We start from the raw sequence: 28000 nt of genomic DNA on the forward strand, positions 1-28000 counted from the left end.
AGGGGGAGGAGGCGTGGCCTCGCCCGGGGATCGTTCGAAGTGGGCGGAGCTAGCGCTGCATCAGGACCAGTCGCCAGCTTCTGCATCCCTCGGAGTCGGGAGCATCCTCAAGGCCACGGCAGAAGCGCCGCCGCCGCTGCATCCGCTGAAGGGGCCTCCCTGCGCGCACCGGGCCGTCGCCGCCGATCCATTCGCGCGCCGCCATGGCAGAGATCGCCAGCGTCCGCCCCAGCTTCGGTGAGTGGGGCCCGTGGGAGGCTGCTGCGCAATTCCCTCTCCCGCCCCGTTTCTCTTTGCCTTGGCCGTCCCCTCCTCCACCCGCTCCCCAGCGCAAAACACCCGGGGCATTCCTGATCTCTCCGCCACCGCCACCCTCGCCGGATCCCACTCAGGCCGTGCCCGCCACCATAATCCTGCCCTGGCAAGCGTCCTATCCCTACACCGGCCTCCCCTTCTATCCTTGCTTGTGGCAACTGGCACATCTACAAACACCAGCGCGCTCAGCAGCCAGAGAAGGCCTTGTTTGCGCCGTCGAAGAGGCACCATCACCACCGTCACACGACCACCTGGCCTCCATCTCCGGGGTGGTGGGGTTTTTTTTGGGGGGGGGGGTGTTGACAGCTTCTCCACATCCTTACCGGCACGCACACCAATCAGTCGTGCAAATAACTCGCGGCATTAGCAGGGCGCACGCTCACGAACCGACCGCCAACGCTGATCCACAGGGGGAAATCTCTCTCTCCTCCTCCCCCACTAACCCGCTGTAACATTAGGATATTCGGACTGCGTGTGGCTGAGAAAGAATGCCTTCAAAGAAGCCCACACGCAGTTTGGGAAAGATTCCCCCCCCCCCGCATGTTGGGACGGAAACCCTCTTGGACTGCGCGATCCGATCCATGGAAGTCCCGCTGAGTTCATTGCTCCTAAGCGAGGAGGGCTATAGGATTGCAGCCTCGAAGGCCAGATTGCCAGCTTGCATCCCACGCCTCTTTGGTTCCCTTGTTCCCATTAATTTCATTTAAATAATAATAATCCTCCAGTCTACACTTCTCTGTCTGGGTTTTGACAGCATTGGCCAACACGCGCACGCGGCCGCGCGCGCGGCCAGCAATGCCCAGCATCACTCAGTATTCCACTTCCCTTCCAAACACACACACACAATATCCCCATCAGCATTTGGGCAGTGTGGAAATCTTCACATCAGCCACCCTGTGAGGAGGTGGGAGCACATGACAGCTCCCAAATCCGGGGCCAGGTCTCCTCCGGGCTTTCCAATCCCCAATGCCATCACCATTCGTCTTCGCGTGCTCTTCCCCCGTCTCTCCCTTCCCGTCTCTCCCATCTCCCCGCCCCCACCCTCTCCTTGCACGGGCGTGCCTGGCCTCGGGAGCGGACTGGGTCAGTGCCAGGGGCAGATCCGAGCCCTTTGAAGAGATGCTTAGAGGGACACATGTGGGGTGGGTGGGTGGGGAGGCGGCAAGGCGGCAAGGCGTTGCCCTCTGGCCTGCTCTCCTCCTGTGGGGGGCTGGAGGTGGGTGGAAGGGAAGGAGGGAGCAGGTGCACATTGTGGTGGCTAGGAGGAGGGCAGGATGACGTGATGTCTATTCCGGGCCAGGCAGCGCCCCAGCCCCCAGATAGCTTGGAGGGGAGGGTGGGCAAGAAAACAGCCTTTGTTCAATGCACCCCTTTTTGCAGAGGTTGTGGAGCAAGCAAAATATGGAGTTTCCTCACCCCACCCCCCAAATTCACTCAAGTTGTTGCTTGCAAACCACACAGACCCTAGCCTGGTGGCCTGTAACCTGGCCCAGCCACCCCATATAATTGCACCCCATCCACTGAGGGTTTGCTCAGAGACACCAAATAACTTCCTAACCCTAGCAGCTGCCCCCACCTCCATTGTTGAGACTCCCTGGGGTGTTCCCTCTGGGAGAAGTTTGAGGCCTCTCCTCTATGCCAGGGATCATGATGTCTTCTCATTCACCCAACAGTGGCTTTTTAAACTGCCTCTCGGCATCTGTCTGCTCCAATCCATGCAATAAGGAGCCACAGGGACTATCAGTGTGGCCTCTTTGCCAGGTTGCAGCAAAGTTTCTGGCAGGAGCATGAATATAAAAGCAAGAAGGGGGAGGGAAATAAAGCTATTCATTCCCCCTCCCCAAATATACTGAAATATAAATAGAATAGGATCCTCAGGCATATTTGCAGACTTTTGATTTGTATTAAAAATCTACCTGTGTGCCATTCAATGAAAAGTCTCAGCTTATTTCATGTTCTAATTCTAGTGTGCACACATGTAATGCTGAACACATCTGCTGTCACACAATGGCAATTCTGAGAGGGAGGATCAAGGTTGCCTGCGTTTGTTAGGCCAGTGTGGAATGTTTTATGTTAATTAAAGCCCTCTGGTTTATTTATGTTTTTATCACCAAAAGTGCGGCCTTTTATTGTCCTCTGGGGTGGAAGGCTGTGTTGTGCTACGACCCCAAAGCTAACTAAGGATGCAGAAGTGATAGCATCCTCTCTGCCCGGTTAAGTCACGTGAACGACGACAACAACAAAAATCACAGGGTCTTAAATTCTGGATTTAGTTCTTCCAGAATAAATATAAGCACCTGGCTCTGGTTACTTGCAGTTACTAATGTAGAACATGGTCTCCACCTTTTGTACAAGTGTGCATTGTGATAGCAGAGAGGCAACCCCAGTTGTTAATGACGGAATGGCTGAAGTGGATTGAAAGAGAAGCAAGCTGGATTAGACAGATGTTATGTGTCCCCAATTAGAGTGCGCATACGTCACTGAGGATATTGTTTGAGGACTTTAAAAACGCATATGGGGGATTATTATTGTTATTATGGGAGCTGTGAAATGCGGATGGCTTTGGAGGTTGGCAGTTTAGTATCCAGCCTCCTTTTTTTTTTTGCAGATGTTTACAGTGCAGGTATATTCAAGATTTCTGTTTTACACTCCTATCATTTTAATTCATTGCTGCAGGAGTGACAGGCGCCCTGCAATATTGTTTTACAGGAACATAGGAAGCTAACTTGTACAGAGTCACACCTTTTGTCCATCGATCTCAGTACTGTAAACACTGACTGGCAGCAGCTCTCCAGGGTTTCAGGCATGGGGACAATTCTCAGGCCGACCTGGAGATGCTGAGGATTATACCTAGGACTTCTGCCTGCATGCAGGTGCTCTACCCCTGACCTATGGTCCTTTCCCTGTTCATACAGCTTGCAAACACATACACAATCAGGCACATGCACATACATGCACACACCTCCTAAGGAAATATAGGCTTCACTCATATTTCTTATTAGCTGGGAGTAAGTCCCACTGAACTCAGCAGGAAGTTCTTCTGAGTAGGCATGTGCAAGATTGCACATAGCCACTGAATAACAGAAAACCAGTATTGCTTCTGACAGCCTTCTCCACCCTGGGGCCCTTCAGATATTGTTGAACTTCAGTTCCCATCAACTCCAGCCAGCATGGCCCAGTGGTCAGGGATGATGGAAGCTGGAGTCCAGCAACATCTGGAGGGTCTCAGGGGAAGACTGGTGTCTGTTATGGTGGAATTACAACACTAGTCAATTGCATACTTCCAACATTTCTCTGATAAAAATAGGGATGTCTTCTTCTTCTTCTTCTTCTTCTTCTTCTTCTTCTTCTTCTTCTTCTTCTTCCCTGCCCATCTAACTGGGTTTCCCCAGCTACTCTGGGCGGCTTCCAACATATATTAAAACATAATAAACCATTAGACATTTTAAAATTTCCCTATACAAGGCTGCCTTCAGATGTCTTCTAAAGGTTGAATAGTTACTTATCTCCTTGGCTCAGGGGGTAACATAAGTCCACACCCTCCAACATGTTTCCAATGAAAACAGGGACATCCTAAGGAAAAGCGAAACATTCCAGGATCATATCAGAAACCAGGACAGCTTCTGTAAATCCAGGACTGTTCCTGGAAAATAGAGACACCTGGAAGGTCTGCAATTGTAGATGCTCCTTGTTCCACAGACTAATATGTTTGCCTTACAGCCAGGAGGCCTTAAAAAAACACCAAAATTTACAAAGGGCCATGTGCATGGTTTGATTACGTATACAGAAGGTGCAAACATAGGTCAGTGGTGGAGCACCTGTTTTGAAGGTTCCAGACTCATTCCTCAACATTTCCAGTTAGGGCTGGGAATTGTCCGCTAATGAAAATTCTGAAGAGCTGTTGCCAGTTACCGTAGTGCTAGACAGCTCAGAGCCAAGATGGACCAATAGTCTGACAATATTGGCAGAATGCATTCCAACAGGCCTTATATATCAGGGACAGCCCATAATTTCTGGTAACTGTCTAATAATAATAATAATAATAATAATAATAATAATAATAATAATGATGATGATGATGATGATGATGCTGTCCTTATTTTGCATTTTGGGGGGAAATACTGGGTTTCTAGAAGTTTTATCTCTGATTGTCCAGGATGGTGAGGCACAGATGTGTTTTAATTCTAATATTCATGCACGGAGACAAAATGTCAGCAACTGTAGCTGCCCACCCAGATAGTGAAGGCTGCTGAATGTGTTGCAATTGCAGCTGTTCTGTGCAAAGTACAACCAGATCCATTGTGAAGCTAAGTATTCCGTTTAAGCTTTCTTAAGTGTGCCGGGTTGGGTTGGGGTTTTTGTGTGTGTGGAAACAAAATGCAAATTGTTATGATAAAAGCAGTGAAGAGGCTTGAAGAAGATGCAGTTTGGGAGTGTTTTGCGGGGGGGGGGGGAGCGGTGTCAGGGAGCGAGAGATACGCTGAGAGTAGGGGGGTGATAACAAAATCACATAGAATTATAGAATGCACACAAGATCGTTCATGTTTCCATCTGCCACGTGTTGCCGTAAGGGCTGCATGGGTTTGTTCAAGTGAATGTGATATTAGGGCAGTGGCGTAGCGTGGGGGGTGCAGGGGGGGGGCCGGCCGCACCGGGCGCAACATCTGGGGGGGTGCGCTTGCACTAAAATCCACGGGTTAGGGGGCGCAAATTACTTGCCTTGCCCCGGGTGCTGACAACCCACGCTACGCCACTGTATTAGGGAGCTTCTGGGTTTTTGTGAGCACCGTTCTTGAAAGCTGATTTGTGTGAGTGAGTGTGCTTGCTTGCTTGCTTGTTTGCTTGCTTGTTTGCTCGCTTAATGTAATTATATCCCGCCTTTCTCCCAAGCTGGGATTCAAGAAGGCTTACAAAATCTTGAAAACATCATTATAAAATACAAAGCAATGAAAATTAGTTAGAAACAATAAATTAAAATGCAACATAAAATGCGTTTAGAGCCAATGTTAAAACGCCGATTGCCCAATGCTCATCATCATCGTCATCTGCACTCTGGTTGTCAGAACAGGGAGGTCTTAGTTTGCCAGCAGAAAGATAACAAGCCTATCCTTTCTTGGGAGGGAATTCTACAATATGGGTGCAGACACAGAAAAGGCTCTGTCTCGTGTCACCACTAACTGTGATGTTGATGGGAACTGAGAGGTGCTCACCAGAGAACCTTAGCACCCAGGCAGGTTCATAAAGGGAGATACCGTCCTTCGGGTAACTGGGCCCAAGCCATATACATACACATATGCACTTGCATACACATTATTTATCATCATTCCCTCTATTGCCAATATCCAGGCTGCGAGTGCCTATTCTTTATGTAGCCAAAATGGCACTACCCATGCAAAAGAGAGCAGTATCTACATCTCAAGGTCTGCAAAAGTTCAGTCTTGAGGGTTATGAACTATTGAGGAACCTGAAAAATTCCCTGTTATGCATGCTTTGATCTGACGTTATAAATATGGTTGCCTGCACCCATCTGTCTTGAGATATAATGGAGTGTGTTTCCGGGGGTGAAGTCAAATATCTGCATTAGCAGTACCAAAGTGACCTCCCCGGGGTGCAAACCTGGGCAGTGTGTATGGAGGTCCTAGGCTGCCCAGACAACAGAACCCCGCTCTCTGCCGTGCTGATGTGGTCCAAAGGAAAGCAGAGCAAGATGTTTGGCACCAGCTTGGGTGCAGGAGTTGCCAGAAGGAGGCGAACAAGGCGCCATCCAACCATCTTAGGGACTTCAGTCCTGATTTGTGTACGATTTACTCCCTAGCCTTTTCTCTGCCCAAAGATATCCCAAAAGAAAGCGGAGGTTTAGGAAAAGAGGTTTCCTTCTCCTAGATCATGGGTAGGCAAACTAAGGCCCGGGGGCCGGATCCAGCCCAATCGCCTTCTCAATCTGGCCCGCGGATGGTCCGGGAATCAGTGTGTTTTTACATGAGTAGAATGTGTGCTTTTATTTAAAATGCGTCTCTGGGTTATTTGTGCGGCATAGGAATTTGTTCTCTTTTTTTTCCCTTCCAAAATATAGTCCGGCCCCCCACAAGGTCTGAGGGACAGTGGATTGGCCCCCTGCTGAAAAAGTTTGCTGACCCCAGTCCTAGATGGGCTACCTTCCCAGGTGGATGAGCCCCATCTGCCCCTCACTTTCCTCTATAGCACCTGCAGAAACTGCCTTCCTGACCATTGGACCCACGCTTGGTCTTGTCCTCTCAATCCACAAGAGACTGTCTTCACATGCAGGGAAAGCCCCTAACTCACTGAGGGCTTGTGACCCATCGGCTACCTTCACCTGGTCTAGCTGGCCGGTTGAAGCCCATGCCAAGGTGTGGCTGCTGTCACATGCTGATAGCTTCTGGGAGCCACAGGTGAGAGCTGAGTGCAGGGTAGGGACCAAAGGTGGACAAGCTAGCCCAGAAAGAGCACAGCATGTCCCCCACCAGAGGCACTACCCCTCCCCTAACTCCCCGTAGTTATAAATCACAATTTACAATTAGTAACAATGGCAAAACTACGCATAGCTCAACAACGGAAAAATAAAAATCCCCCAATACCGATAAACTGGCTGAGGAAAGCACGTGGATTATAAGACTAGCATACGAAAGGAACGTGGCATATAATCATTACAAAAGCAAATTCATTGAGAAATGGGCCTTATTCATTCAATTCTGGAATGACAAAGTAAGAGATGAAATACCTCCTTATAATTTATTCACATTAGTTTAATACTCTGTCTTTATGCGATAAGGAGAATGGAAGTAGAAATATTAAACTCCCACATTTGCATTATATGGCAGTACATAGGCAATGCTGCAACTAAATCTAACAGTCTTAAGGAAAGCATGTAGCAATAAGTCTATTTGCATATGAAATGCCTTCTAAATGAAACATGATCATTTAGCATATATGAAAAACTATATAGTGATTTCTGCACAGATTTACAAACACAGTGTGACTAATAACTGTGCAGCAGCCATTAAGTATATTTTTGCCACTTTGGAACGACAGTGTTTGTTTCGGACTCTGTTTTCCATGTTTCCTTTATTTATTTTTTAAAAACTGATAATACAAAGCCTGAAATTTAGTGATTCAAGGTTTCAGGTGAGGGCATCTCCCAACTCAACCTAGAGGTGCCAGGATCAATACCGGGACCCTTCTGCCACTGAGCTACAGTCCTTCCAGTGGCGACCCCTGTTCTAGGGGGATAAAGTTTCCCCAATTATTTTTTAGCAGCCTGCTGTCTACTATCAATGTTTTGGCTTTGTTTTAGAAGGGGGTGTCCTCTTGCACCAGGGTGTACTTTCTGGAATTTCTACCCCCTCCCCTTGCAAATTAGGGTAATTTGCACAGGAATTTTTTTGAACGCCTTAGAGAGTGAACTAATTTAGCATATTCACCATACTTTAGTAAATAGTTTGGGGGGGGAGGCTTGGAAACTGCTAAGCTTGCCTAATATATTCACAGCTGGCTCCTGTTCCTTGTTACTGATGAATTTATTAAATGCCTGGGGCGAGGGGGTGGGTAGGAATCGGAGGGAAATGAAAGCACTGGGGAAAAGAATTCCAAATCATTTCCACAGGAAAAATAAATAAATCACACCCCGCATCAGTTCCAGGCTTGCTTTGCCGTGCCTTGCAATAACCGGGCCTTTCTGTTCTCTCCAACAAACAAGAGGCACTGAGTTAATCTGGGTGATGTCATCAGCACAGCTGAGGTCACCCTTTTGTGTGTTATGACTTGAACATTAAATTCCATGGTTACCTTCTCATAGCTAGAGGCATGGAGAGCGGTATGACAACCCCTACTCACACATACTAAATCCCACCAGTGCATATATTTGTTTGTGTGTCTGTGTGTGTGTGTGTGTGTGTATTCTGCACTCATAATAAGGCTCTGTACAAACTGTTCTTTAAAGCACATTAGAATCATAGAATCGCAGAGTTGGAAGAGACCCCAAGGGTTATCTGGCCCATCAGTCAGTCCATGTTTATTTATGGCAAAGAGGGAGCATAATTTCTGCATAATTCTCTACATAAACAATAAAAATGGTTGATATGGGGTTTAACAATCAATAATGGTGCTGTGGGTTAAACCACACAGCTTAGGACTTGCTGATCAGAAGGTCGGCGGTTCGAATCCCCACAACGGGGTGAGCTCCCGTTTCCGGGTCCCTGCTCCTGCCAACCTAGCAGTTCAAAAGCACATCAAAGTGCAAGTAGATAAATAGGTACCGCTCTGGCGGGAAGGTAAACAGTGTTTCTGTGCACTGCTCTGGTTCGCCAGAAGTGGCTTAGTCATGCTAGCCACAGGACCTGGAAGCTGTATGCTGGCTCCCTCTGCCGATAAAGTGACATGAGCGCCGCAACTCCAGAGTCATGACTGGACCTAATAGTCAGGGGTCCCTTTACCTATGCTAATTAAGTGTTCTTAAAATACGTGCATCTAGCCCGACCCCTGCAAGGCAGGAATCTTTTGCCCAACGTGGAGCTCGAACCCACAACCCTAAGATTAAAAATCTCATGTTCTACCGATTGAGCTATCCCCGGAGCATTATTTCCCTCAAAGAATTCTGGGCACTGCAGTTTACTACAATTCCCAGAAACCCTTATCAAACTACACATAGTGTGCAGAATGCTTGGTGGAAGTAAAGCATGCTTAGAATAGGCTTTGAAGGCATAAGTGTGTATGCAGTTTTAAAAGATGTATTAAGAGACTTGTGGTACTTGAAAAGCTTACACAGGCCTAGGGCAAGTGTACCTGGCTGCATACCCTCCGACATTTCTCCAATGAAAATAGGGACATCCTATTCCATCATCATCAAAATAATCATTTTACTATTTATACTCCCCACCTCATTTGACTGGGTTGCCCCAGCTACTCTGGGTAGCTTCGAACATATACAAAAAAACACTAAAACATTAAACATTTAAGAACTTCCCTATACAGAGCTGCCTTCAGATGGCTCGGGGGTCAGATAACTCCATACCCTCCGACATTTCTCCATTGAAAACACAGACGTCCTAAGGGAAAGTGGGACATTCCGGGATAAAATCACAAACCAGGACGTCTTCAGCAAATCTGGGTCTGTCCCTGGAAAACAGAGACACTTGATGGGTCTGTGTTTTTCCCCCTGCCCCACTGCACAGGCCTGCAGCCTCACCCACATCATACATTTTAAAGCCCATTTTGTCCCTCAAAGAATTTTGGGCACTGTTGTTTACCCCTCACAGAGTTATCATTCCCAGCAACCCTTAACTAACTGCAGCGCCCAGAATTATTTGAGGGAAGGAATGTGCCATGTCTTTGAAGGCTGAATACATTTAGAGCACATGGCTCTCCCAAAATAATCCTGGGAACTGTAGTTCATTATGGATCCTGGGAACGGTCATTCTGTGAAGGCTAAACTACAATTCCCAGGATTCTTGGGGGAAAGGCATGTGATTTAAATGTAAGGGGTGTAAAGTAAAGGTAAAGGGACCCCTGACCATTAGGTCCAGTCACGGACGACTTTGGGGTTGCTGCGCTCATCTCGCTTTACTGGCCGAGGGAGCCGGCATACAGCTTCTGGGTCATGTGGCCGCTTCTGGCGAACCAGAGCAGTGCACAGAAATGCCGTTTACCTTCCCTCCAGAGCAGTACCTATTTATCTACTTGCACTTTGACGTGCTTTCGAACTGCTAGGTTGGCAGGAGCAGGGACCGAGCAACGGGAGCTCACCCCATCACGGGGATTCAAACCGCTGACCTTCTGATCAGCAAGTCCTAGGCTCTGTGGTTTAACCCACAGCGCCACCGTGTCCCTTTAACTACCACATAGCCTTTAAAACCTGGGGGCAAGGACTGTCTCATCACTATTATTTGTGAGCTGCCCCAGGGAGACTTTCCTCATCTGGAGCTCAGGATAAATAAAGAGCAGCTGGCTGAATAGATTATCCATCCCAGTGGTCCCCAAAGGGGGTGCTGGGATTACCTAGGGCAGCCCTAGAAGGCGAATGGGTGGCAAGGGGGTGCTGAGGGTGTAAATGACTACCAGACTTTGAAAAGCCGGTATCTGTGGATCAAGTTCATCAGTTTTGTTGAATTAATTAACCTAAATAGTTTTAATTGGATTTTGAATAAATGTGCAATTAATTGTTACTGTTCTCAGTGTTATGGTGCTATTATCAACCTTAGCAAGTCATGCAAACTGGTGTTCTGAATAATGCTTTTTTGATATATCGTCCAAATCCAGTTTCATATCTATGCCATGATATTGGTTTCGTAATTTTAGGCTTGACAATATTTCGCAAATCAGGGTGTGGGTGGGGAAGGGTGCTATGCAAAAAACCACGATGTGGGGAAAACTGTGAAGCCAGCCAATGCCTTTACATAGCTCAGTCCTTATTTCAGGCATTGTGATATATCCGTATATCGCAATGGTTAGCTGGTGAGATATCGCAGTGTTGAAAACCAGATGTTGCCCAGCCCTAGTGGGGATGAGTTTATGGAAACCAAGGAGCCGATGGCTCAAAAAAGTTCGGAAACCACTGATTTATCCCCTCTCCCTTCCCCATTCCTCTCCACCTCACCCTTCCCACCCACAGATGTCTCTCCGATTGTGGCGGGCCTGATTGGCGCCACCGTCTTGGTGGTGTCCGTCTCCATGACGGTCTTCGTGTGGACATGTTGCCACCAGCACGCGGAAAAGAAGCACAAGACCCCTCCTTACAAGTTCATCCACATGCTGAAAGGCATCAGCATCTACCCAGAGACCCTGACCAACAAGAAGAAAATCATACGGATCCGGCGAGACAAGACGGGAGCTGCCATGAAAGACGGAAGAGGCAACCTTCTGGTGGATGCGGCAGAAGCTGGCCTGGTGGGCTCCGACAGGATCTCCAGCGCAGCTCCCTGCGTCAACCAGCTCCCGATCAAAGTCGATTACGGGGACGAGTTGAGCCCGGACCAGAGCTTGACTCCGGCGGGCAGCAAGCCTTCCTCTCCCTCTTCCCCAGAAGAAGAGGTCACTCTGGGGACGCTGACCTTCTCCGTGGACTACAACTTCCCCAAGAAAGCTCTGGTCGTGACCATCCAAGAAGCCCGCGGGTTGCCAGTCATGGACGAGCAAAACCAAGGCTCTGACCCCTACATCAAGATGACAATCCTGCCCGACAAGAGGCACCGGGTGAAGACGCGCGTCCTCCGCAAGACGCTGGACCCCGTCTTCGATGAGACCTTCACTTTCTACGGGATCCCCTACAGCCAGCTCCAGGACCTGGTCCTCCACTTCCTGGTGCTGAGCTTCGACCGCTTCTCTCGAGACGACGTCATCGGGGAGGTGATGGTGCCGCTCGCCGGGGTGGACCCAAGCACAGGGAAGGTCCAGCTCACCAGGGAGATCATCAAAAGGAATATACAGGTAGGGGAGCTGGGAGCCGGGGGTTTCACTAGGGGGACTGTCCAAGTTCCCTTTCCTGGTACAAGACCTTTAGAGACCCTAGGCTTTTGATTTTGGAACCCCCATATATATCAACTTCAAAATATAAACAATAACAAACTAGAAAATGATTTTTCGAAAAGAAACCTACAGTAAGATGGAAAATAAAATTTATTTTTGCATGCTTTCACCTTATTTATGTTTGGGGGGAAATTCTCCTCGCTTTTCTAATTGCAAAGTCTTTGATCAGATCCTTACGTAATGTATCTGCTTCTACACTTAGTAGAGATAAGTCATTTTGCCTGCCTTGTTGCATGGTTGTTCTGTTGGGGTTTCTTAAATATACATCAACTGAGAAAATGGAGGCCCAGCCGAATCGTTTGTAATATTTGTATGTAATTTTTTTCATTTATTGCGGGAGCCTTTTTCGCGGAACCTGGTTCAGCTGCACTGTAGCAAATCTGGCAAGGGAAAATTTATGTGGTGCCCTCCTTCCCTTGATGCCCTAAGCACGCACTTATGTTGCTTCATGCCCTGTCCTCACTGTTGGTGTTCAAGCGAGTGGGGGGGGGCTGTGAGCCAGCAGTAGGGGTTGTACCTGCTGGTAGAACCCACAAGACAGGTGTGCTGATGCAAGAGCCAAGGGGAACTGGTCTGTGAGATGGACCAGGACTGCCCACCTCAAGTCCAGCACCCTGTTCTAGCAGCAACCAAACAGATGCCTTAATGCAATGTTGTTGGACTACAACTCCCATCATCTCTAGCCAGCAGGACCAGTGGTCAGGGATGGTGGGAATTACACAGTCCAACAACAGCAGGAAACCCAGGTTCAAGAAACACTACCCTAAAGGGAAGGAAACCCAAAAGCAGGGTCTGAGCACAGCAGCGACTCTCCTCACCTGGGACTATTAAGTAGTAGACTGCCACCGACAGTGCAGGGAGAAGACAGGCATCATGGCAAGGAACCAGTGATAGCCTGATCCTTAGTGAATCTTTCATTTATTTTATTTCACAGAATTTATATACTGCTTGATTGAGGGACACGGGTGGCGCTGTGGGTTAAACCACAGAGCCTAGGGCTTGTCGATCAGAAGGTCGGCGGTTTGAATCCCTGCAACAGGGTGAGCTCCCGTTGTTCGGTCCCTGCTCCTAAAAACCTAGCAGTTTGAAAGCACATCAAAGTGCAAGTAGATAAATAGGTACCACTCTGGCAAAGGTAAACAGCGTTTCCGTGCGCTGCTCTGGTTCTCCAGAAGCGGCTTAGTCATGCTGGCCACATGACCCGGAAGCTGTACTCCGGCTCCCTCGGCCAATAAAGCGAGATGAGCGCCGCAACCCCAGAGTCGGTCACGACTGGACCTACTGGTCAGGGGTCCCTTTACCTTTACTGATTGTAAAAAAACAAACACCCAGCAACCTCAAAGTGGTTCACAAAACGAATAAAACAATGAAATTACTAGTAACATACAGTCATATTTACACAGCATAGTTATACAGTAAAATACAGTTTAAAGTATTCAATAATAATTAAAATCAACAATAAGCTAAAAAGCAGATTAAAACACGTGTTGACATTTTATGTGCCGATAGGCTTTGCCTAAACAAAAGAATGTTTTTAGCAGGTGCTGAAATGAGTGCAGCAAAGGCACCTCTCAACAGGCAGGGAGTTCCAAAGTATGGATGTAGCCCCATTAAAAAAGATGGATTTTCTTACAAATGCAGACCAAGTATTATGTGGCAGCTTCAACAGCGCCAGTTATTATACCCACCAGCCACTTTATACCAAAGGGAAAGCGTCAGAGTGACACTTGATGGGATAAAATGCAACACGTAAAAAGATCTGAAACCAGAAAAAAACAAGAATAAAACCAGTAACGATACAAAATGCATAAGATGCTTGCCCAGTAACATATTAATAAGGAGAAGTCCTAGCCACCCCCACCTGAAAGATGAGCACCAGTGCATGAGGCAACATTAAATAACCAAAGGTCGGAGTAAACAAAAGGTATCAGCCTGGCTCCCAGGGGCCGACAGGGATGGCGCCAGGCATGTCTCCCTGGGGAAAGCATTCCACAGACTTGTCTCATCCTCTCTGAAAGCCCTCCAAGTTGGTGGCCACCGGTGCCTTGTGTTGATGTGAATTCCATAGTTTCATTTTGTGCTGTTGGGGAACAAGCATCACCGTGTTTTTCACTCTATAAGACGCACCAGACCATAAGACGCACCTAGTTTTTGGAGGAGGAAAACAAGGAAAAAAAATATTCTGAATCTCAGAAGCCAGAACAACAAGAGGGATCGCTGTGCAGCGAAAGCAGCGATCCCTCTTGCTGTTCTGGCTTCTGGGATAGCTGCGCAGCCTGCATTCGCTCCATAAGACGCACACACATTTCCCCTTACAGTACTTTTTAGGAGGGGGAAAGTGAGTCTTATAGAGCAAAAAATACAGTAACTGTGCACCTCTGGGAATTGGAGACAAGGCAAAGGTTTGCCACAGCAGCAACTGGGGCTGTTCTCAGGAGATCCAAAGAGAGCTGTTGTCCAAGCACAGGCCTTTTCTGCCTGGTCTAGAAGGACCTTTTCCTATTTTCCTAACTGCAGATTCCTTGCATTCTGCTGAAACTCCTGGGTTCTGCATGAGAGGATGCATCTCAAGCTCAGAACGGCGTGATTCCAGTTTTCTGGGCATGTCTCTTCCTCCTCCTCTAAAGAGGACGAGGAACATCTGTTCTGTAACCTGGGATTTTGCAAGGCATTGTTCCAGCCAGCGGAAGCGGCAGACTCCCCGGGAGCGCGAGCTGTAATGCAAACAAGCGCAGAGCTGGCAAGGACAGTAATCAGACCAAGGATTGGGGTCAGCCGCCTTCAAAGTGGGAGCTGGAAAGCAGCCAGATCAGCACTATGGAGGAGGGCGCTTTGGGAAACTGGGCTACATTACGACAGATAAACAGGATGTGGATTTTTGCTCAGGCAATACACAATCTAATGTGTTTTTTCTCTCTGTGTGTGCTTAGATCCCAAACAAAGGTAACAGGCAGATTTGGGGGGAAGGGAAATAGCACAGTGGCAGGGAATCTGTCCCGGGTTCAATCCCAGCATCTGCAGATAGGGCTGGGAGAGATTCTGCATTTGAAATCCTGGACAATTCTTGCAGGTCAGTGCGGACGATACTGAAGTAGAGGGGCTAATGTTCTGACTCTGCAAAAGGTAGTTTCCTCTGGTTCGGTGGTCTGCTGCAGTGATGGGAAGCCTGTGGCCCTTTAGATGCTGTGTGTGACACTGTGGCCCGCTTTATCACTACCCAAAGGAGTCTCAAAGCGGCTAACAATCTCCTTTCCCTTCCTCCCCCACAACAAAAACTCTGTGAGGTTTGGATTTGATATCCCGCTTTATCACTACCCTAAGGAGTCTCAAAGCGGCTAACATTCTCCTTTCCCTTCCTCCCCCACAACAAAAACTCTGTGAGGTGAGTGGGGCTGAGAGACTTCAGAGAAGTGTGACTGGCCCAAGGTCACCCAGCAGCTGCATGTGGAGGAGCAGGGAAGCGAACCCGGTTCACCAGATTACGAGACTACCGCTCTTAACCACTACACCACACTGGCTCCACACTGCTGTTGGACTCCAACTCCCAGCAGCCCTTGCAAGAGGGGCCAATGGTCAGGGATGAGCTGCAGTCCAGAAGCATCCTTCCAGGAACCACATCCCAAGGGCAGGCAGAGCCAGAGGCAGAATGGGCAAAGCAACTAAGGTTTCCATTGTACAGCAGGCTACTTTTCTACACTCACCCCCATCTCTATGCTCCATCCAAGCAAGTAAAATGGAATAGCAGAGTTCAAGGACTCATTCCAGCCAGGGAGATGCACCATGGAAGGGTGAAAAGCAGGGCTGATAAGGAATGTACATAAGGAACACACGTGGAGAGACCCAAGGGCCAGTTGGAGAGGTCTGGAGGGCCACACCAGAGATTCTCCATCTTTGGCACAAAAGCAAGCTCCTCTGGCAAATCTTTGGCTTCTGCTTTAAGTTGTCTAGACATTTCTTTAATTAGGCAGGATGGGTGGCTTTCAAATAAATACATAAATCCTGCTTCAATGGGATGACACACCTCTCTGCACAATTAGAGGGTGAGAAATAAAATCTTTGGGCTCATAAACCAGCTGCTGTCGGGCTTTCTAGACAGTTAAGCTTCCCATGCTTCTGTCTGGCTTCCAAGCTGCAACTATTGCCCTGTTCTAGCTGGTCTGAGGATCTGTGATGGGGAGGGTGTCTCCCTCCCCTCGAGCAAAGTCAGAACGCAATTGACACTGGAACAGAAAGCGACTGGCATGCAGTTACTCCTGCGGCTGAGAACTGGAAATGTTGCCACGTCTTGCTTGTGGGCTTCCCATAATAGGTATCTGATTCGCCACTGGGAAAACATGATGCTGGATTAGAGACGGCCCAGCGGACTGTACTTATGATGCAGAGAGGGATGAGAAAGTGAGTTACAGGCAAGCAGTTAGGAGTTGCATCTTTCAGGACCAGGGAGAGCTCCTTGAGACAACAGGAAGCCAATCCAATGAAGGCTCCCTTTTTCTGCCTTCCCCCTTCCAATGTTTTTGGACAATAGTTCCCATCAGCCCCAGCCAGCATGACCAGTGATTAGGACTCCCACCCTACAAATGAAGTTGCAAGGAATTTAAATTGATGCCTTTGTAAACTACAGTCATACCTCGGGTTACAGAAGCTTCAGGTTGCGTTTTTTCAGGTTACAAACCACCGATACCTGGAAGTACTGGAATGGGTTACTTCCGGGTTTTGGCGGTCACACATGCACAGAAGTGCTAAATCGCGCTTCGCGCATGTGCAGAAGTGCAGGATCGCAACCCGCGCATTTACATACGCGCCGCTGCAGGTTGTGAACGCTGCGGGTTGTGAACGTGCATCCCGCACAAATCACGTTCACAACCCGAGCGTCCACTGTACTTTGCTGTTCGGGGCGGCGGGGAAGGTTTTCACTATCAGAGTCCAAAGAGGTGGGGGTGGGGAATCTGTGTGGCTCTCCATGTCCCATCAGCCTCAGCCACCACAGCCAACAGTTCAGAGATCCTGGGGACTGGAGTCCAGCAACACCTGGAGAGCCACAGCTTCCACACGCCTCTCCTAGACACATGTCCCAGCCAATCAGGGATCACACATTAAATGCACTTACAAAGCAGGGATGAGGAGCTCATGGCCTTCCAGATATTGTTGGACTATGTCTCTCACCAGCCCCTAGCCTGCATGGGTCCGTAGCTCAGTGGTAAAGCAACTGTCACAAGGTCCCAGGTTCTGTCCCCAGCATCTCCAGGTAGGGCTGGGAATGCCCCCCTCCCCGCCTGAAACTCTGGAGAGCTGCTGCCAATCAGTGTGGACAGTACTGAGCTGGGTGGACCCCATGGTCTGACTCAGCGAGAGGCAGCTTCCTGTGTTTCCAAGAGTACCAAAAGCTGGGCAGAGAAGCTTGGAAGGCCCTTGACCTTAGGACACGTGCGTGCATAGGAAGAGAGTTCAATGGGAGAAGAGGAGGGAGAGGAAAATATGGCGAGGAAAATTAAAACTGGTAATGGAAGGAGAAGGGGAGTACAGCCTGTGGCAGTGGTCAGTTCAGACACTTGTGAAGACAGAAGGAGAAAGTGTGACAGAGAGAGAGGAAGAGAAAAGGGGGTGACAGAAGGAGAGGGAGAAGCAATGGCCCCATTCATTTGCAGCTCTGGCACCACTAAACACCAGCCATGTAAGATATGTATGCAGCTTTAGAAGCTTATGCTACAGCAACTTCAAGCCCCCCTCTTAGGGTTGCCATACGTCTGGACATACCCAGAATACTGTAGTCAGAAGCAGTCAGAAATCTGCAAAATGTCCGGGGAAATCTGGATGTATTACAGCCCATGTCAGCAGTGTCGTTTTCCCCAATTTTCCTAAATAGCTCAAAATCAACTTTGCTCGCCCCCCCCCCAATAATAATGTAGCTCTGCAAGGGGAATAGGGAGTTTCATAAGAAATCTCAGAGCCCATAATAAACTACAGTTCCCAGGATTCCTTTTTTTTTACAGGGAGGGAGTCATAACTGTAAAGATGGTGTAAGAGCTCTTTAAACGTACAGTGGTACCTCGGGTTACATACGCTTCAGGTTTCAGACTCTACTAACCCAGAAATAGTACCTTGGGTTAAGTACTTTGCTTCAGGATGAGAACAGAAATCGTGCTTCGGCGGCACGGCAGCAGCGGGAGGCCCCATTAGCTAAAGTGGTGCTTCAGGTTAAGAACGGACCTCCAGAATGAATTAAGTACTTAACCCGAGGTACCACTGTATAGTGCAGATGGGGCCCTAGTTTCCAATCCCAATGTGCAAACCAGACTTTGCTGGTTCAGATGCCTCAACGCAGAAGGTGTTAAAGAAAGATAGAACATTTTTCATGTATGCAACAACAGCAGCAAGGATACTACTCGCTAAGAATTGGAAAACTCAAGATCTACCCACACTGGAAGAATGGCAGATGCAACTGATGGACTATATGCAACTGGTGGAGATGACTGGCAGAATCCGAGACCTGGGAGAAGAAAGGATGGAAGAAGATTGGAAGAAATTCAAGATTTATTTACAAAAATATTGTGATTTAATGGAATGTTAAGAAGGATGCTTGGTTATAAATAATTGGCCATCACTAAAATAGATCAGGATTTGATGATAAGAGAGATTAAGAGAAACAAAGTTGCAGGAGAACTATTTTATTGTAATTAAATAAGCGGTCACAAAATTTGGAAATAAGATGATAATTTGCTTGACAAAAATTTATTAATGATGTAAATGGAAGCGGGAGGCGTGAGGAAGCTTAAGGATGACACAAAAATTTGTTAAAACAAAGCAATACTGTTTATTATTATTGTATTTTCTTTTTTTCTAAAAATCCTAATAAATATTTATATTAAAAAAAAAAAAACCAGATGCCTCAACGCAGGAAAGGCTGGGCAGGGGGAATCACGGTGGATGAGGGGAGGAGAGAGGGTCCGTCTCACGTCTGGTGCGACATCCGAACCAGCCTCATGCATGTTTCCTGACAGCGCCCCTACAGTGAATAGAGCAGGGTCAGCCAGCACGATGCCTTACAGACATTGCTGGACTCCAATGCCCACTAGCCTTGATCACAGTCATGGCTCTCCCCCCCAATGAATCCTGGGAGCTGTAGTTTGTTAAGGGCACTGAGAGTCGTTATGAGACTCCCCCATTCACCTCACAGAGCTACAATTCCCCGGGAAGAGGGATTGGTTGCTAAACCATACTGGGAACAGTAGCTGTGTGAGGGGAATAGGGGCATTTCCTAACAAATCTCAATGCCTATAACAAACTACAATTCCCAGGGTTCTTTGGGGGAAGAAGCCACGACTGCTTAAATAAGCAGAAGAGTGCTTTAAATATACAGTGGTACCTCAGGTTACAGACGCTTGAGGTTAGAAATAGTACCTCGGGTTAAGAACTTTGCTTCAGGATGAGAACAGGATGTGGTGGCAGCGGGAGGCCCCATTAGCTAAAGAGGTACCTCAGGTTAAGAACAGTTTCAGGTTAAGAACGGACCTCCAGAACGAATTAAGTTCTTAAACCGAGGTACTACTGTATGGTGCAGATGGCGAAGAGTCGTTTGGCCCAAACTGGGCACTTTCCACTTGTGATTCTGGGAGGAAGGGAAAAGAGCAGGACTGGCTTTAGACAAATGTTAACTCAAGAGTCCTGGGCAGTTCCCAAAATGCCGAATCTAGGACACGACGGCCATGGCAACCCGGCCTGCTATTCACAGCCTTAACAACGGCTTTTTAAAAAACAGTTGGCAAGGCTCTGTTTTATTTCCACTGTATTAACTCCCTTTCAACACAGCCATGTCTTTCCCTTAAAAAAGAAGAAGAAATGACCTACTCACTACGGACAAGGCATCTACACCACCGAAAAGCATTTAAGGCCACAGCGGAAGCACAGAGGATGTAAACAATAAAAGGCCACACCCTCCCCGATTGCAGAGTTCGCTGGCAATTTCGAACCTGCTTTTTAAGGTGGTGGCTCTTTCCTAGGAGGTCAAGATTCTGGTCCCCTTCAAAGGTGGGCCATAGGAAGCTGCCTTATACAGAGTCCATCTAGACCCCGCAGGGGGTTACCCACACTGACTGGCAGCAGCGGATCTCCACGGCTGCAGGTGACAGGTCTCTCCCAGCCCTACCTGAAGGATTGAACCTAGGAAGTTCTTCGCTTCAAGCAGGTGCTCTCCCACTGACCTACAGCCCTTCCTCTAGAAATACAAGATTCTAGTCCTCATTGTTCTGCACAAAGAGCTGATTTTAAATAGGAACATGGGAAGCTGTCTTATACAGTAGTGCCTTGGGTTAAGAACTTAATTCGTCCCGGAGGTCTGTTCTTAACCTGAAACTCTTCTTAACCTGAAGCACCACTTTAGCTAATGGGTCCTCCCACTGCCACACGATTTCTGTTCTCATCCTAAAGCAAAGTTCTTAACCCGAGGTACTATTTCTGGATTAGCGTAACCTGAAGCGTCTGTAACCACTGTATATCAAGTCAGGTCAAGGGTCCACCTAGCTCGGCGTTACCTATATTGACCGGAAGCTATCTTGTACTGTGTCAGACCATTGTTCTGTATAATAATAATAATAATAATAATAATAATAATAATAACTGCTGTAGAAACAGGTTGTTGGACTAGATGGGCCTTCTTATGTTCTCCTTCCCCACTGGCTTCCTTCAGCTGACCCTTTCTAGATGATTATTTGCAGAAGCGGATGGGTGGACCTGAGGGTGGCCAGGGCTGCTTGGGGCCTGTTGTTCTGAGGATGTGAGACCTTATCTCTTTCCAGAAATGCGTCAGCAGAGGGGAGCTGCAGGTTTCCTTGTCTTACCATCCTGTCGCCCAGAGGATGACTGTGGTGGTTTTGAAGGCGAGACATCTGCCCAAGATGGACATCACCGGCCTCTCAGGTAGAAGCTATTTACTCCGCCTCATCTCCATGTTTTCCTTGTGTGCCCCTTTGAACGCTCTTTTGTTCGTGTTACTTTTTAATGAGGGATGGATCTGTTCATTTCGGTTCCTCTTGGTTTCTCATTTTTTCCCCCAACCTTAAATTCAGTTCCCTGCATTTCTGCAGTGATTTGCTTTTTTTTTTTAGTGAAAACTTGTCAGCATTTTACTGCAATTCCCCCCCCAAAAAAAACTGTTTGCAGTTTTGCCTAATAGACGCATTTTGCAAAGCAACTTCCCCACTTTTGTATGCAATTTTATGCACACTCGGTACGTGCATTTTCGTACACATTGTTGGAGAACACACAGTGCTGCAAAATTTGGAGAGATGCAAAAGATGGCCATGCTTGAAATCACATAGTTTCAGAGAATGTGGATTTTGTAGGTCCACCTTTAAATGCAAACAAAACTGAATTTTTCCATCCCTCCCATTTGTAATCACTGAGCCAGCTTATGCATTGTGTGCATCCCTGGAGAGGTCAGAAGGCAGCTGTCCCTTTCTCCTAAAGTTTGCCGCAAATCTGCTCTCCTGCAACTGAAGCCCACTAGTTCTAGTCCTGCCCAGGAGAGCAGAAAAGAACATCTCTTTGCCCTCTTCTATGTGGCAGCCCAAAAAGAGTGCCCTAAGCATTAGAAAAAAAACACCTGAGCATCTCAATAGGAGATGCATCAATAGGAGTATAGCATCTAGATCAAGGGAAGTAATAGTGCCACTGTATTCTGCTCTGGTCAGACCTCACCTGGAGTACTGTGTCCAGTTCTGGGCACCACAGTTCAAGAAGGACACTGACAAACTGGAACGTGTCCAGAGGAGGGCAACCAAAATGGTCAAAGGCCTGGAAACGATGCCTTATGAGGAACGGCTAAGGGAGCTGGGCATGTTTAGCCTGGAGAAGAGGAGGTTAAGGGGTGATATGATAGCCATGTTCAAATATATAAAAGGATGTCACATAGAGGAGGGAGAAAGGTTGTTTTCTGCTGCTCCAGAGAAGCGGACACGGAGCAATGGATCCAAACGACAAGAAAGAAGATTCCACCTAAACATTAGGAAGAACTTCCTGACAGTAAGAGCTGTTTGACAGTGGAATTTGCTGCCAAGGAGTGTGGTGGAGTCTCCTTCTTTGGAGGTCTTTAAGCAGAGGCTTGACAACCATATGTCAGGAGTGCTCTGATGGTGTTTCCTGCTTGGCAGGGGGTTGGACTCGATGGCCCTTGTGGTCTCTTCCAACTCTATGATTCTATGAATTCTAGGAATCTCCTGGGTGTTTGAAATGTAAAGCCCCGAAGACACAACTTGATCCATCATTTGATGTTCACACCTTTTGAGACAAATTCCAGTTAGACAAAGAGCACTAGAGGAAGGCGCAGAGCAGGGCTGGTGAGGGGCGTGGCCTGGGAAGAGGGGGCGTGGCCTGAAGAGACTCCAGAGGGCTGGATGGCATGACATAGTTGGCATTTCTCCATCCCTGACTTGCACAGACCAGGATCACAACGTTCAGGGGCTTTGCTTTATTTTTCAGAGTTACCTCCCTCAGCGCGAACTCTGGTTCACGAACCCCTAACAGAATGTCAGGGAGGAAAACGTTCTCCTCGGTTTCTTGAGTTAGCGACCTTGTTTTTAGGAGGTTGGGGTTCTGGTTTGGCTTGCCTCATCTTGAGCTGCTTACTTTTCAGGGTCCCCACCCATGCCCCAGAAACTCTGTCGTCATACAAATTCCTAGAAGAGGAGAGGTCTTAGCCAAGGGCTAAACAGAACCTCCATGTGGATTGACAGTATTATATCTGAATACTAGTTGTTAGGGGCACATCATGGGAGAGATTCTGTTGCCCTTCAGGCCCAGGTTCTGAGCTTCCTGGAGACATTCCTGGAGCTTTCAGGCCAGACTAAATGGACCTTTGGTCTGTTTCATATATTTTTACCTTCAGCCCCGTTCCAGGAACATATGAGAGAAGCAGAGAAGTCAGGGATTGGGGAAGACTGTGGCCTTCCTGATTGATGGTGGACTACAACTCCCATCAGCCCCTAGGCAGCATGGCCAAAGGTCAAGGATGATGGTAGCTGGAGTCCAGCAATGTCTGGAGGGACACACGTTCCTCCAGGAATCTGCCTTATACTGAATCAGACCCTTGGTCTGGCTGAAATCTGATTCACAGAAGCATAGAGTCGGAAGGGAGCATCCATGGCAGATGGCCATCCAACCTCTGCTTAAAAAGCTCCAGTGATTGGTAGGAGCTCTCTGCAGAGTCTCAGGCAGCTCTCTCCAGGTCTTTCTCATCCCTACCTGGGTTTGCAAGGGTTTGGACTCGAATAATAATAATTTATTATTTGTACCCCGCCCATCTGGCTGTGTTTCCCCAGCCACTCTGGGCGACTTCCAACAAAGATTAAAAATACATCAAAATGTCACACATTGAAAACTTCCCTGAACAGGGCTGCCCTCAGATGTCTTCTAAATGTCAGGTAGTTGTTTATCTCTTTAACATCTGGTGGGAGGGTGTTCCACAGGGCAAGTGCCACTACCAAGAAGGCCCTCTGCCTGGTTTATTATCATCATCATTATTCTGTTACTTTCTTCATAAACATGGTGAGCCAATCTCACTCCAATTAGGGTGAGGGGGGTCCCTGCTCATTCTGCTGAGTGGGGCAGTTCCCAGAGTTCTGCCCCCCCAAAATCCCGCTCACTGGTACCTCCAGTTATCGGCCTGTGTTATTGGCTCGCTCCTGTCCCTTCTTTCCGGCAGACCCCTACGTCAAGGTGAACGTGTACTACGGCAGAAAGCGCATAGCCAAAAAGAAAACTCACGTCAAGAAGTGCACTTTGAACCCCGTCTTCAACGAATCCTTCATCTACGACATCCCCGTGGATCTCCTCCCGGACGTCAGCATCGAATTCCTGGTCATCGACTTCGACCGCACCACGAAAAACGAAGTGGTGGGCCGGCTGATCCTGGGAGCGCACAGCGTCACGGCAGGCGGCGTGGAACACTGGCGGGAAGTGTGCGAGAGCCCCAGGAAGCAGATCGCCAAATGGCACAGCTTGAGCGAATACTAGCAGGGTGAGCGGGGGGGCACCGGGCGCTTGCACCAGGCGCCCCCGCGCAAACAGACACTTGGCCTTTCATTTCCTCCTCCTCCTCCTCCTCCTCCCGCCTTCCGTCTTAGTCGTAGAAACTTAAAGGTTTCCGTACGAAGCAGCTGATCGGTTCTCTCTAGTGATGTTTAACTTTTGCAGGGCACACTAAAAGTTCTAAAAAAAAAAGAAAAAGGGGAAAAAAGGAACTTACAAAAAGTTTTAAAAAATAAAACCTAACAAAAAAAAAGAGCATTAATTTTAATAAATACCACAAAACGTATATATATATATATATAAATATATATAATAAAATAAAAAGGTGTAACCGCACTGTTGCATGCCGAATACAAAAGTTTAAAAAAAAACCACAAAAAAATTATAATATAACTTTACCAATATCAAAAGTACAGTTTTTAATACGATTTATCTGTCACTATGAAAGTCGTGTTTTGTGCTGAACTGTATTTGTTGGTAATTCACTTCAATTGGCCTATTCAGCTTCTCTCCCAACTTATTCTTTTTTTAAAAAAATAAGAATAATATTGGATTCTGGTTTTGAGTCGCTGGTTTTTTGTTGACATCGTCTGCCCACCCCCTTCCTGTTGATTCTTTGCAATTCTTTGTGACTTGGGTGATCTAATGCTGTTGGTGTACATGCAATGGTTTTGGGGCACCTGTCTTGGATCAGAGAGATCTCAGAGTGGATGGAAATTATAAGTGCTGCTGAAAGCAATTCCCTCTCTGTAAAACAGGATCCTGGAATAATTCCTTTGTCCTTGTTGTCCAGAACATTGCAAGATGCTCTCCATCCACTTCCAGGAGGCATCTATCTCCCTCTTAATCTTTCAAGCCAAGTCTTTGTCCTGTCTCTACAATGACTGGAGAGCAGGCCTCTTAGGTGTTGCTCATCTCAAGCAAGAAAGTGCCCCTTGAGCTGTGCCGCCTGAAGCAGTGGTGCAGGCTACTGATGTAGCAGACCCGGCTCTGCCAATAGGCGACTAGACAGGGTTGCATGTGCATTGATCCTAATGCCTACAAGGGTGGCAAGCAGGTAACTCTCACAAAGATCTCACCACCAATGTTTGTTTACTATTACTGTTGTCATTAATTAGAGCCTGGTCGGCTTCCCATGCATGCTTCACAGCTAGATCAGCCGACAGAAATAAATAGCCACTGGAGATCTATATCTAGGCACGAGTTTTCCAGATCCACAACCTCCCCTTGCAACATTCTGGGCACCTGAAATGCCCCACCAACATTTACTGGTGACGGAGTGTGCAAGCTTTCAAGCTGACACAGAAGACAACCCCAGATAGGGCAAGATTGTCTGCTGAAGAGCTCTGTGTAATCCAGAAGCCTGCAACTTCCACATCAACAGATAGGGCTGAAAGAAAAGTCAATCTTCCCTACCCAGCCTCCTTTCCCGTAAGCCATTTGCGAAGCAAGGCAGATCCAAGTTAAGGGGGAAGCCACGTGGGAAATGGGTGTTTCAGTATTCACCAAGTCACATCCATGCACTTAACTCATCCTGTGCCCTGTACGCTGTAAATACTGTATCATACTTTAAAACAAAAACTAGGAGAAATCGTTTCAGTGGTGGGGAGGCACCTTGGCCGCAGAGAGGTGAACTGTCCCAGCACAGCCCCATGGGAGGTAGCTCCATTTCACACAGAGCAAACCCACTGAAATTCAGGGGCCTAAGGGAGTTGTGTCCATCAGTTTCAATGGGTCTGCTCCGTGGAGCTCTAACATTGGATGCAACTTTGTGTTTGGGGGAGAAGGAACACTACTGGAAACCCAGCCCTTCCCTCCCTAAAAGCCCTTGGGGTTTCAGTTTCATTTCCATGCTTGCTCTAGTTCAGGCACCCCCAAACTCCGTCCCTCCTGATGTTTTGGGACTACAACTCCTTTCATCCCTAGCTAACAGGACAAGTGGTCAGGGATGATGGGAGTTGTAGTCCGAAAGCAGCTGGAGGGCCGAGTTTGCCTATGCCTGCTCTAGTTTCTGAGTCTGGAAACGGAGTCACATACAACCCCCCACCCCCGTCCAGGAGAGCTAGAGGGATCAATGTCCAGGACGCACCAACTCACCCCTATTTCCACCTCCCGTCAAACCAGGTAGATCTCTCGTCAATTCACAGTTGGTTGGCAGGAGTTTCTCACTTAGCTAATAGCAAAAACTTCACCCCTCAGAAATAGAGCCCTGGAGGGGGAGCTGTTGTCTCCAACTAAGTGCTACTCAGAGTAGACCCACTGAAATTAATGAGTCTACTCTAGCATGTTTTCTGTCAGTGGGCTCCGGGTCCAGTACTGACCACAAATTCAAAGACTGAGCACCTTATCGTTTAATTTTTTGGGAGAGGGGGTACGCCTGCCAGCCTTGGCAACTATTTTTTTTGGGGGGGGTATCAGGGTTCCAGTAGATCAGCCTTCCTCATGCTGGCTGGGGTTGATGGGAGCTGCACTCCAAAACACCCAGAGGGCACCAGGTTGAGGAAGGCTGCAGGAGAGTGTTGCTGGACTACAACTCCCATCATGCCCAGCCAGCTTTGCCATTGGTTAGGGATGCGGAACACAGTAGTGAAGAATGCTGATCCTACAAGCCCGAAGCCCACCAATGCCTGCCCTAAAGGATGTGTTGCAAGGTAAGCTATGAAGCACTGCTGTAAAATGGCTGGGTGGCCTGAATACCTGCAAGTCCCGTCTGTCCCAAGTGCCATGGCTCAATGACCAGGGCTGATGGGAATTGTAGTACAGCAACACTTAGAGGGTTTCCCCCAGCCCAGGAGTAAGACTTATTGAGAGACAGACACTCAGAGTCATTTCAGAACGGGGAGAATTAGGACCTCTTCTCTGCAAAGGCCAGGTTGGTGCCGAATTTGGAATTCAAACTGATCATCTTGACGCTTAATCCTCACATCACCCCCTTCCTCCTCAACCCAATTTTGACCCCAATTACCGATAGATTAGGGCTCATCTTGAATTATCAATTTTAATTATCCCCGCTTTTTATTTAAAAAAAAACTTTTCAATGCAAATAAAACCCATCTTTCTTAAGCCTAAATCATCTCTCCTTCCTCCAGCTGTAAAGAGGGGAAAAAATGAAGTTGTTGTCAAGGAAATGTGCTCAGGGTTAAAATAGATTTAGGCTTATTGGGCAGATGTGAAGAGATCCATTACTCCTCAGGAATAATGGGGAAATAAAGAGGGTCAGATAACAGTCGGGTTTTGGGTTTGTTTGTTTTTATTAAAAAATGTATTGACAGCTGCCTCACTGTCATATCTCCCAAATGTGGGTCATTTTCGGTTGGGATTTTGTTTTTTTTTCCTTTTCACCTTGTGTCTATTGTAAAATTAAAAAGAAAAAAAAAACTTGGACAAGTTACAACTTGGTGTCAAAACAAAACAAAAAAAGTAAGAAAAAAAAATAACTTGAACCGTTGTACAACTGCATAATGCTGTAATGCTAACCTAACAAATATGTAATGCTACCTGTAATGTCAAAATTGTTTTAACGCACATTGAGCGTTCAAATAAAGATGGAGTCACTTTAACTTTACTTACTGATTGCAAAATAATTATTTTGAGGTTGCTGGAGCCACACACTTTCATCAACAGAGGGTCCCACTGCTCAGCGGTAGAGCAATCTCCTTTTGAAAGGATCCCACATGGCAGAGAAGAAGTGAGGGCAAGGAGGGGGAAGAACGTCCATTAAAGCAGACATGAACGGGATAGACTGAGTAGAAGTTCCCTTCCTGTTTGCGGAAGACTCGGTTGGGTCTGCAACAAAGTGTTGCTGCGCAGCACACTCCTGTTCAGGACCACTGTTCTGTCTCCTGCACAACACATGCAAACAGAAGCTCTTGTGATCCCTCTTCACAAGGAGCTCTGGCAATTGTCGCTATGAGAACAATTCTCAGCACCCTTAAGAACATAAAGCGTGTTAAGGAAAGCACAAAGGACTTCCTTTTATCGGCCCTTAACAAACTACAGCTCCCAGGATTTCTCAGGAGACGTCCTAACTTGTTTAAAATAGCACTGCAGTGCTTTAGATGTATGGTTCAAATGTGGCCCTAATGATCTCGAGGTAAAGGAGGGTAAAGGTAAAGGGACCCCTGAC

General features: G+C 47.5%; 1 protein-coding gene and 1 long non-coding RNA gene across 2 annotated transcripts; one reads left to right on the forward strand and one right to left on the reverse strand.

Annotated features, from left to right (window-relative positions):
* The first annotated feature begins 33 nt into the window (after positions 1–33).
* On the forward strand, positions 34–24073 carry SYT11 (synaptotagmin 11). Its single transcript, XM_081891727.1, has 4 exons — positions 34–237; positions 10940–11754; positions 20646–20769; positions 23549–24073. The coding sequence occupies exons 1-4, from the start codon at positions 204–206 to the stop codon at positions 23857–23859; spliced, it is 1284 nt and encodes a 427-aa protein (XP_081747853.1). The 5' UTR covers positions 34–203; the 3' UTR covers positions 23860–24073.
* LOC309358836 lies at positions 24024–27968 on the reverse strand. The gene is made up of 2 exons (XR_014163655.1): positions 27445–27968; positions 24024–24054 (listed from the first exon to the last, which is right to left on the reverse strand). It is a non-coding gene; the product is annotated as an uncharacterized lncRNA (long non-coding RNA).
* Positions 27969–28000: the final 32 nt, after the last annotated feature.

This window comes from Podarcis melisellensis (genome assembly GCF_964234715.1).
Source record: "Podarcis melisellensis genome assembly, chromosome: 16".
Classification (NCBI taxonomy): Eukaryota; Metazoa; Chordata; class Lepidosauria; order Squamata; family Lacertidae; genus Podarcis; species Podarcis melisellensis.

Excerpts from the sequence above, each read along its gene's own strand:
- SYT11 (XM_081891727.1), top strand. The coding sequence starts at position 204 with ATGGCAGAGATCGCCAGCGTCCGCCCCAGCTTCG. Across the intron at positions 11,755-20,645 it reads TCATCAAAAGGAATATACAG|AAATGCGTCAGCAGAGGGGA; the intron begins GTAGGGGAGCTG and ends ATCTCTTTCCAG. Across the intron at positions 20,770-23,548 it reads CATCACCGGCCTCTCAGGTA|ACCCCTACGTCAAGGTGAAC; the intron begins GAAGCTATTTAC and ends TCTTTCCGGCAG.